Here is an 11,039-nt window from a genome sequence, read left to right on the forward strand (position 1 = left end):
AAGCAATCATTCTGAAATTGAATGCACAATAATAGTATGCATATCAAAAACAATCCTGCATGCAATAAATATATAATTCCAAGTCATTTAGGAAAACACACTGAAAAAAGGAGGAATTTGGACACAAATGTATTTAAAAAGGATAAATACCATTATATTAATAAATGGACGGGTCGACAAAACCAAAAAGGTGTTCTGCATCAAGTACTCATCTTAAACACAGAAACATAGTCCAATTATTCATCTGTTTATATTTTTACGTTTTTAAAGACCACCAGTGTAATACATTTTCAAAATTGTACATTGCTGTGAAACACATCTAAAAAATTTTGCTTGTTTCACTTACTCCCAGGGAGACTTGGGTTAATACTTTTTGGCAATTTATGTGAGCTTTTGTTTAATTTTCCCTCCCTCCCTAAGCTTCTATTGTGTGGTATGCTTTTAAAAGTTGGATTTTCAGTTTTGCATCAACAATAATTATAGGATAATCACTTTTTGCAATAGTAAATAAGTTGAATCAGTGCTAAACTGCCATAAGGGAATACAAGAGGACAGGCTACGCTAGACTGCACATATGCAAACAGAGTTTGTGCTGTATCTGAATATTAGTTTGTGATTGGTTAGCAATGGTTCTTTTTTTCTGAGGGACAGGGAAATCGGTTAAAGAGAATAAACTTAACAATATACTCATTTGACCATACAAAGCTAGAGTTTTCATTGCAAAATTATTCTTATATATGAAGGTTCATAATCATGTGGTTTACAATTTGTGCTAAAAAATTAGCTCCTCAGCTTCAGAAATGTTCATGATCATCTGAGAGCCTGCTGAAAATAAGGAGCAGAGCTCCGGTATGTACTAATTACCAGAAACAAATTCCAGAGACAATTCTTCACCTACTACTTTGAGGCAAAGATAAAACTGGGATATCAGAGTGGTGAGAGGGATTAAAAGCTTGTAGAATATTAGGTATCTTTGCCTCCTACTAATGGCCAGGCGTTGAATTCCCAGTAGTAAAGGCTCATGGACTCTTACCACCTTATGAAAGAAAGGACACCTTACAGAAGACTACTTTGTGTGAATTTATTAACCCCTTAGCGACCAGAGACGTACTCTGTACATCCCTGGTTTTTCAAAGGGGCTTATTTTTATGATAAAGACCGGGCTATTTCATGAGGCCTGCAGGTGGGAGGGAGGTCATAATAGCGCAGTCTTGCCTCTGCTGGTGACACCTGCGCTATTATGGGCAGAAAGAACCTTAATAACCAGCGACATACAGGGTACATTGTGGTTGTTAAGGGGTTAACACTAGCACTAAGTTAGAGAAACAAAAGTAAGTTATCTATGCTTTCATATTAAAACTTTTACATCCTCCAACCAATATATTTAATAATGTTTTGTTTCTTTTTTTTCCTTCTAGAATGACAATTCTTCCACCTGAAGAAAAACTGAAGATTCTGTTACAGAAAGTAAAAACCTTTCACATGAAGTTTCTCAAAGAATATTCATAAAGATTAAAGGTTTTAAGTGCCATAGATTTCCAGAATGGAGATTAGCCGCTTTTTAGTTTGATGCTAACACCGTCACTAGAAGAAGCAGTTGCAATGCATCAGTCTTATTATTTCACAAAAACACTAATTCATCCATATATAGGATAGCGCACAAAATGTCCTTTTGATACAAAATGAACTTTTATATGACTAGCACTATGGTTCTCAATAGAAACAGGTGGGCAACGTAAGCAAGAATGTTAGTTGTTTTACACACACCCCTTTCTATGATGCCTTAGATATGAGCTATCTAACAATTTGCTCTGGTGGGCCACATTTTTATAGATGTACATACAAGCAGGCTAGAAAGATTAAAACCCATTATGTTCATAAAAAAGAAACAAAAATATCCTCACTTTTTACTATTTATCAGAAACGGCCCTGCGTTACACTATAGATTTGTTGGCCTTCCTTGAATTCTAGCTAGTACTTACTTTCTCACTGATATTCTCTCATTTTGTTATATTGCTTTGTTATAGCATTTGGGTATTCATCATTCCCCCTTAAAATCCTTCAAACGGTTTCACTGGTTACAACATTTGAAGGTACTACACTAACCTTAGTACAAATGTGCATGGTACTTATTTGGTAAGAGCTATCCCATAATATATTCTAAAAACAAACAATCAGTAACACTAAGGGTGTGTTACTACTAGGGGGCGCACAGGACCTTATATGATTATTATGTAAATAGGCTAAGAGAGAAGAGAACAAGATATTATATATAATAACTATAATAAAATATACTATACGGAATAATGTAAACAAAAAAGAAACAATTCTTATAAATATGGGACTATGAGAAACATAGGATACAACACAAATAATAGCAAATACAGTAATAAGAAATTCCTGAAAGGTTCTTATCTGGAAATGCTGTCTTCTTCTGCAATGTTATATAGATGGTAAATGTCCCAATTGGGGTGGGTATAGTCTCAAATGATGAATGTGATCAAATACCAGGATGATCAATGATCAGGAACACAGATGATGACTGGAGTCAGCTGCTTTGTCAGGGAAATCAGGATCTAAGAGCAAGTTTTCTCTGTGAAAAAAATCACAAAAAGACAAAGGCGCCTCCTAGTGTAATACAGTTGGTGAAAGAGATTTGTTAGGTAATCAAAAAGGTACTCACAAGTGGAGCAGCACCCAATTGTGCTAAATCAAACAGACTGGGATCTCACAGTGTCCCAGCTCACTGACACTGCAAGGAAACTGGTTTCTCCAATGTCTTGCCGGACTGACAGAGCTCAGACTCTCACTAAGAGGTTTACATAAAACCAAATTTTATTAATAAAATAAAAATCTCAGTGTCTCATGACACTAGATATTTAAAAGAACAAGCAACGCGTTTCTCAGACTGCTGTCTGTTTCATCAGGCTTCCAGTGATGTTTAACCCTAACCTAATCATACTGTTCCAAACCACTCCACAGCAATTAACCCTGGCCACAGTTTCCCAACCCTCAGCACACTTTAATCCTAAAGACATGACCACCACAGCACCATTAACTACTGACCACCTATATGTCCCCCAACACTGGTAAACCACTTCCTGTGTAATTTCCTTCAAAGACTACACTACAATCATAAATGAACACTGATTATTGTATTTCACTTGTGTACATGTTTTGCATTTTAAAAGTGCACTTTGAGCTGTATTTTAACTTTTTATTAAGCAGCTAAATTAACAGTTACGAAAAAGTCAAGTCAAGCAGCTAGAAGATGACTTTAGAAAGAGGTCAGAATGGGTTTCCAACAGAAAGTACTTAAATTCAAGCAAAATGCTACTAGAAACTATTGTTTTTTGACAAACAGGGTGCGTTTATATAACAGGATAATGTACTACTTAAATGGTTATCAAGACACAAAGTAGTTTGCCATACAATATGCTGTTGCAGATAAAATTGTCCTCTCTTTTTAAAGGGAGCCGAATATAAAACTTAATGATCATTGAGAGCTCAGCTTGACCAAGTGACCAAAGTAAAAGTTAATTTTTAACCAATGCACAGGCCTCCCATTAGAGAGTTGAGTATACCTTAAACAGCACCACTCCCAAGTTACCTATAATGAAGAATTTATTACAGGTAGCATATGAGCGTATGCTCCACCTATAAATTAATATAATGTATATTTAAAGGAGCGTGATAAATTGGCGCTCTACTTGTAATATGGCCCTATGTGTTTAACACAGTTGCAGGGGTTAGACACATAAAGCTGGGACGTATCTAGTAAGTAATTATATCACTATAATAGACCCTTTAACAACACAGAGTAGAATGATACGCAGTAGAGAATTATAGGGGAGTGTAAAAGTTAAATCTACAAGTGCAGCTCTGGAAAGGGCTACAGTGCTGTTTATGATACTTAAAAATGCATATGTACTCTGCAGTGTTCTCCACAGAAAATTGTTGCCGTCTGTCTGGGGGCAGTGTAATACTTTGACATATTATAACATTTTCTGTTATTTATACATGTTATTTAAGCTATCCAAAACACAAACCGATTGCATAGTTTAACATAAATTGATTTAATGGTAATTGTGCAACAAACATTGAAGAAGAAAAAATAGCTAATTTTAGCATAATATTGGCTTACATTTTACCCGTTTGGTCAATAAAATCATCCAGGTGGTGTGCCCATTAATCTTTGTTTACATTTTTAACAGTTTATTTTTAAGTTTAATGTTTTAAAGGGACATTAAACTCTAAAAAAAAATGCTAGAAAGAATGATACATTAAAAGAAAAGAGTAGTCTGAAAATAACATGTAGATGTATTTTTTCAAGTTTTATTAGCTGTTTAAATATTGACAAAATAAGTTTAAAGTTTTAGTGTCTATAAATCAATGGGAGCTGCCATGTTGTAATTTAGGTTACCTTCTCTGTGGTGGCCAATTAGGGACAGTTATAAATAGGTCACTAGAGTGTGCAGCCAATAGCTGTGTGGAATATAAAAGTGTTCTGCACTTTCATTTATAACAGGAACTGAAAAGCTCACAATTTCACAATGGAGTTACAGGAATAGGAGGCTAAATAAATAAAGTATATTGCAGAGTTTTTTTTTGTATATATGATTTATCATTTTGTTTTACCATCTCAAAGTGTTAAATGACCCTTTAATGTATTTGGTTAAATTACTTGTGTTAACAAAGCAAAACAAAATGGTAAGTACTATGCCCTAGGCAGTTAAAGAACATGCCCCCTTTACCATTCCTTTTGCCTTAGCCATAGTTACCCAATAGAGACTTATGTATCTAGTAGACGTGCATTTTTCAATTTTCAAAGTTTATTCTTGTAAAAGTGCACCACACTAAGATCTGTGCTAATCCAGATCTTAGAATGTTTCACTTCCACAAGAATAAATAAGGTTTTTGAAAATTGCCAAATGCAGCTTGCGGCCACCGTCTTCGGCATTCAGATCAGCCCAAAATAGACAAATGCACAAATCTAGTATCTTGATTACACAAACTGAAATTGATTCTAATAGAAGGCAAGTTTAGCTCCCATAATTGGTAGCTGTTTATCTTGTCTCATATAAAAAGCCTTGTTACACCCAAGGATAAGAGAAACAAGACAAAGAAAACCCAAGTAAGATTTAGGAATACAGAGGTCAAAAAAATGCACCTGCTATTTTGATAAGCTTATAAATTGTGTAAAATATGATATGATGGCTGCAACAATATAGCCCATTTGAGCTGAGTGAAGTAAATCTGTTAGATTGTAACTACCAAGCACAGGAATATTATCATTACTCAATTTTTTAACGAGCCTTTGTTCACTAGGTTCACGATTAGGTTATTTAATTTTTTTTATTCTAATATCAACAAAGTATTTAGTAGGATTTCTGTATTTCAGGTTTTAATGTAGTTTACTTGAATTACTTAAATCTTGTTTACAATGTATTTTCCTTTTCATACTACTTTACTAATGAGCTATTAATTGTCTAGATTTATGAAAACTTGATGATACAAACTGGAGTAGCATGTTAAACATAAGTTCATAGCTTGCTTGTTCCTGTTATCTGCACTTTCTCGTTCATTAAATCTTAGGGGAGTGCTTCCTACAATTATGCTGTGAACAAATTTACTAAGCTTGGGACAAAGCTTTTTTCTTTCTAATGATTGAGAGAGTCCACAAGACCTTACTCTTGGAAATTACATCACCTAGCCACCAGGAGGAGACAATGACACACTACACCAGAGCTTTATGTATACCTCCTACCTCCCTCACAGTAGTTCTTTGCCTCGTCAAAGAGAGGGAAGGATTGAGGTGTTAATTATTCTTAGGAAATTATGTTTATCTTTAATCAAGTTTTCCCTCACAGGCTAGTACGGCTAGTGCAATATAATTCTCTTCTCATTGCCTCCTCCTGTCAGGTCATGTGTATGTACTCTCCCAACAAGGACCTACATTGTCAGTTACAGCACAGGACAGATCTTCACTGTCAGTTAGATTCTTTGATGCTGTGCAGTGGAGAGGTCTGGAGGGTGGGTAAGTACCTAAGCCCATAGACCCCTAAGGCCGCTAGGATGGGTGTTTAGTAGGTGCCATTGGCCTTCCACACCCCTTACTAGAGTAACATTTTCCATTTTCAGGATTTTTTTGTCAGTTTGGAGTTTTGTGCACAGTTCACGGGTTTGTGCACAAAGGGGGATAAAGTAGTTTTTTTGCCCACTTTTTTGCTCATTGGTCAAGACTCCCTCTGTTCTACTCGGGGGTCAGATGTAATGTGCTTATCTGATGTTTAAACATTTATTTGTTTAAACTTTAGGATTATAGCCCTTTAAATCCAATCCGTCTTGTCAGTCTCCGGTACCTAGTGGGGACTAGGCACATTCGCTTCTCCTGTGGGCTAGGAAATAGTTACCAGTTTTTCCTGCCACAGGAGAGCATTTTGGCTTGCTCCCCAACACCGGAGGATCTCAGGAGGGGGTAAGTTCCCTATCCCGGAGCAAGGAAGACATATTTTGCACATATGAATAAATGTATTTACTGACTAAGTAGATATATAATAATTTTTGGGGACCTTGCGCTTTTGTATATTGGCAGGTTATAGTTTAGATCCCTTAAGGGGACATTTCGCAAGTTTGCTCATAGGGGGATGGGGGCTCCTAAGAATCCTATTAAACTTTTTCCCTTTTTTCATTTTATCGTTAATCCTTTGTAAAGGGGTAATTTGTCACTCTGGTCTACAATATGGAGCCAAGCTGAGGCTGCAGCTACTGATTTGATTTTATCTGAGAGTAGCCTCAAGATAAATGAAGATAAATGTTTAATGTGTAAATTTGTCAGGATCTGTCCTCCAGCACAGCTTTGCAGCACTTGCTTAGCCTCTGCTTTACAGAATCATTCTCAGGGCTCCAACTCTATTTCTACTCTGGGTCATCTACCTGTATACATTGCCCAGTGTAGAGTGACTGAATTTGCACCACATTTTAAATCTCATTTGCAGTTGGCAGTTACTGAGGCTAAACATATTTCCTCAGGCTCCTCTTCCAGGGGTAGTACTCCTGCTGGTACTTCAAGGGTCAGGCGCAGGTTACTGATGCTGGAAATTCCTCTTATAATTTGGATGGTGAGGTTTCATCAGATGAGTCTTCTTCTGAATCATAAAAGGAACCAGAGGAGATTACCTTTCAGTTTAAGATGGATCATCTACAATCCTAACTTAAGGAGGTCAAGAATCTAGACCTGTTGAGGACAAGCCAGTTCAGAAGTTAGACCTCATTTTCAAACCTACATCCAGGATTCCTGAAACATTTCCTGTCCTGTAATTAGTGTCAGAAATTATTTCAAATGAATAGGATAAGCCTGGGGTTCATTTCACTTCATCCCCTACTTTCAAGAAGCTTTTCTCTGTCCCTGAGGTGAATTTGAAATTATGGTGGACTATTCCCAAAGTAGGGCCATATCTACTTTAGTCAAGAGAACTACTATTCCTCTGGAAGACGGTACTTATTTCAGGGACCCAATAGATAGAAAATTGGAGGGTTGCCTTAGGAAGGCTTTCTTACAAGGGGGCTGTTGTTTCAGCCTGCAGTAAGTATTGCTGCAGTGGCTGGAGTTTGCAGCATTTTGGCGTGACTCCTTATTAGATCTAGTGTCAGTGGAATCCCCTTTGTAGAATATCCAAGTTTGTATTCATTACCTAAAGACAGCAAATTGATTTGTCTGTGATGCGATCACCCAGATTATTTGCATCAATGCTAACGCTTGCAGTTTTGTCCAGAAGAGCTCTTTGGCTAAATTCTTAGTCAGCTGACATGTTTTCTAAGTCCAGACTACTGTCTTTAGCATTTAAGGGTAAGAACCTGTTTGCTCCGGGATTGGAATTGATTATCTTTACTGTGACAGGTGGCAAGGGAGCTTTATTCCCTCAGGATAAGATGTCTAGGCCTAAAGGAAAGTCCGGTGGCCGTTTTAGTTCCTTTAGACAAAACTAAAGAACTTCCTCCCAGAGCAATGAGTCCTCTAGGCCTACCTGGATACCAAATCCAATCTAGAGAAAGTCTAAGCAGACCAAGAACTCTGTTTCCGAGTCCAAGACAGTATGTGACCCCCGATCTAGATCCTTCTCAGGTAGGGGCAGATTAAACCTTTTTTCTGGAGGCATGGGCTCGGTCTGTCGGTCCCTTGGGTTCCGGAAATTGTTTCCCAGGGTTACCGAATAGGCTTCAGATTTTGGCCTCCGAGTTGTAGGTTTATCTTGTTGTACATTTCCAAAAGACTAGGAAAGAGGGCGGCTTTTCTTTGGTATGTGCAAGACATAGAGGACATGGGGGTAGTCCCAATTCTGTTGGCAGACCAAGGAAAGGGGTTCCGAAGAAGGAGGGGACTCTCAACAAGTTCTTAAAAATTCCTTCCTTCAAGATGGAAACCATCAGATCAATTCTGTCTCTGGTACTTCGAGGTCAATTTATGTCCACAGTGGACCTGAATGATGCATATTTACACAATCCCATTCCATCAGGATTATCATCAGTTTCTATAGTTTGCTTTTCAAGACGAGCACTATCAATTTACAGCCCTAGCTTTTGGTCTGACTATTGCTCCCAGGATATTTACAAAGGTTCTGGGAGCTCTTCTTTCTGTAATTTGGGCTCAAGGAGTAGTGGTGGCTCCTTACCTGGATGATATATTAGTTCAGGCTCCATCTTTACCTTTAGCAGTCGCTCATACAGATAAACTACTTTTGGTTTCTTCACAGTCATGGTTGAAGGTCAATGTTGATAAAAGTTCTCTCACACCTCGATTGAGAATGTGTTTTTTTGGTGGGGTTATCATTGATTTAGTGGCAATGAAGCTTTTTCTGACAGATCAATACAAACTCCAGCTTCAGTCGGCCTGTCAGAAACACCCCCCCTCCGTATTCTTCATTTTTCTTCAGTAACTTCTTCATAAGGGCTTGTCGGACAGTTCTATCAATGGCCAGATTTCTGTACTTTCTGTTTTACTTCACTGGATGTTAGCCGATCTTTCTGATATTCAGTCCTTTGTTCAGGCTCTGGTTAGAATCAGACCTGTAATCAGGCTGGTTTCTCCTCCCTGGAGTCTTAATTTGGTCCTTAGAGTCCTACAGTTTGCTCCGTTTAAACCAATGCATTCCTTGGACATAAGTTTCTATCTTGGAAGGCCCTGTTCTTGTTAGCAATTTCTTCAGCTTGATGGTTTTCAGAGTTATCGGCTTTGTATTGTGGTCTGCTTTATTTAGTGTTCCGTCAGGAAAGGGATCTGTTACGTACGGTGTCTGGGTTTTTGCCAAAGGTAGTTTCATCAGAAAACATTAAACAGGAGATTGTTCCTCCTTCTTTATGTCATAAGCCTTAGTCTTCTAAGGAAAGGATATTGCATAATTTGGATGTGGTCAGGGCATTGAAGTTTTATTTACAGGCTACAAAGCATTTTCAGCAGTCTCAAAGCTTGTCCTATATTCAGGAAAAAGCAAGGGACTTCTGTGTCTTTGTCTTTTTGGTTGATGAGTTTGATTCACAAAGCTTACATGGAGGCAGATCAGCAAACACTCGCCAGAATTACGACTCATTCTACTCGTTCTGTCTCTAATTTGTGGGCCTTCAAGAATGAGGCTTCAGTGGAGCCGAAATGCAAAGCTGCAATATGAAATTCTTTGCATACTTTCAGTAAATGTTATCATTTTGATATTTTCGCCTCTGTGGAGGCAGCTTTGAAAGGAATGTCTTAAAGGCAGTGGTACATTTTTGTGGACTTCTCAGCTGGGGTATTAGTTCCCAAGAGTAAAGTCTTGTGGATTCTCACAACCAATAGAAAGAAAACAAAATGTATTTTTAAATGATAAATTAATTTATTTCTTAGTTGTGAGAGTTCACGAACCTGCCCATTTTTGTTTTGTGGTGACAGTTTGTTTGCACCTATGTCCCTACTATCTTTCTTTCTTATTTGTTTCTATCCCTGGCTATACACACTACTAGAAGGAAGTGGGAAGTAGGAGGGAAAATGTAAGCTCTGGTGTAGGGTGTTTTTACCTCCTCCTGGTGGCCAGGTGATGTAATCCCGAGAGTAAGGTCTTGTGGACTCTCACAACCAAGAATGAAATTAATTTATCAGGTAAAAATAAATTAGGGGGGTTTTTATTCTTCAAGCTTTATTGTGATTTGTCAAAAAAGCACTGGATGGACAAAATATAGAACAAATAGAAAAGAAAAGAGAGACCAACAAAGGTAAAAAGGAGGTAGTACAAACCTTTCTTATTCTTAACTAGAAGGAAATACATATTAAAATACAATAATGGTTTAACTGCAAAGATAGCAGTAGTCATTGCATGCATCTCCAATCCTTCCCAGCTTTCATAAAACTAGTCCAATGTTTACTATTTAAAAGGGGCTACAATTTAAATGATAGTTGGAAAAGAACAAACAATATGGTAGTTTTTACTGTTACAATCTTATTTTTTTTTATATTTAACTTTGGAAGGCATGGTGTCTTTTTACATTTTTTTTTATAAACTCAATAATGGGGTATTGCAAAATAAGTTAAAAATACTTGTTATATACAATTTATGGCTGCTCTGTTGATGGTTTCAGTATGTATACATTTCCTAAATAAAAGTTTATTTTAGCTTGGTGTTGACTTCTATTCAGTTTCCATTATACTATTTTTTATGCATGTCATTGTTGTATGAAAAGAAAGGTAAGGTATAATAGCTCTCAACAGACAGTAACTGGCTTAACTCCCTAAATATTCACACAAATCTCTAAAAATGTGAAAAGTAAACAAAGTATAATACAAAAGGAAAAAGCGCTCATTACAGAACTAGCGGTCTAGAAAAATGATATAATAGATGTAATACCTTTACCTGTCTGGCACCTTTTAAGTGGTGGATTGAAATCATCCCAAGCCGATACGATCTGGATGATTGACAGCCCCTGCTAGCTGCCAGTGGGCAGCATTGCACAAGCATTTCACCAGAAATGCTTGTGCAATGATAAATGCACACCGCGTATGCAGTCAGCATTTA

At 37.3% G+C, this 11,039-nt stretch overlaps 1 protein-coding gene across 1 annotated transcript in view; it reads left to right on the forward strand.

The window, feature by feature from the left end:
- Window positions 1-10,645, forward strand: part of GPT2 (glutamic--pyruvic transaminase 2) — a 326,120-nt gene extending 315,475 nt beyond the window's left edge. The window contains exon 11 of the mRNA XM_053701929.1: window positions 1,419-10,645. Within this exon, the coding sequence (XP_053557904.1) occupies window positions 1,419-1,509 (91 nt within the window). The 3' untranslated portion in view covers window positions 1,510-10,645. The remainder of the gene's footprint in view (window positions 1-1,418) is intronic.
- The last annotated feature ends 394 nt before the right edge of the window (window positions 10,646-11,039 follow it).

Source organism: Bombina bombina, chromosome 1, assembly GCF_027579735.1.
Source record: "Bombina bombina isolate aBomBom1 chromosome 1, aBomBom1.pri, whole genome shotgun sequence".
Classification (NCBI taxonomy): Eukaryota; Metazoa; Chordata; class Amphibia; order Anura; family Bombinatoridae; genus Bombina; species Bombina bombina.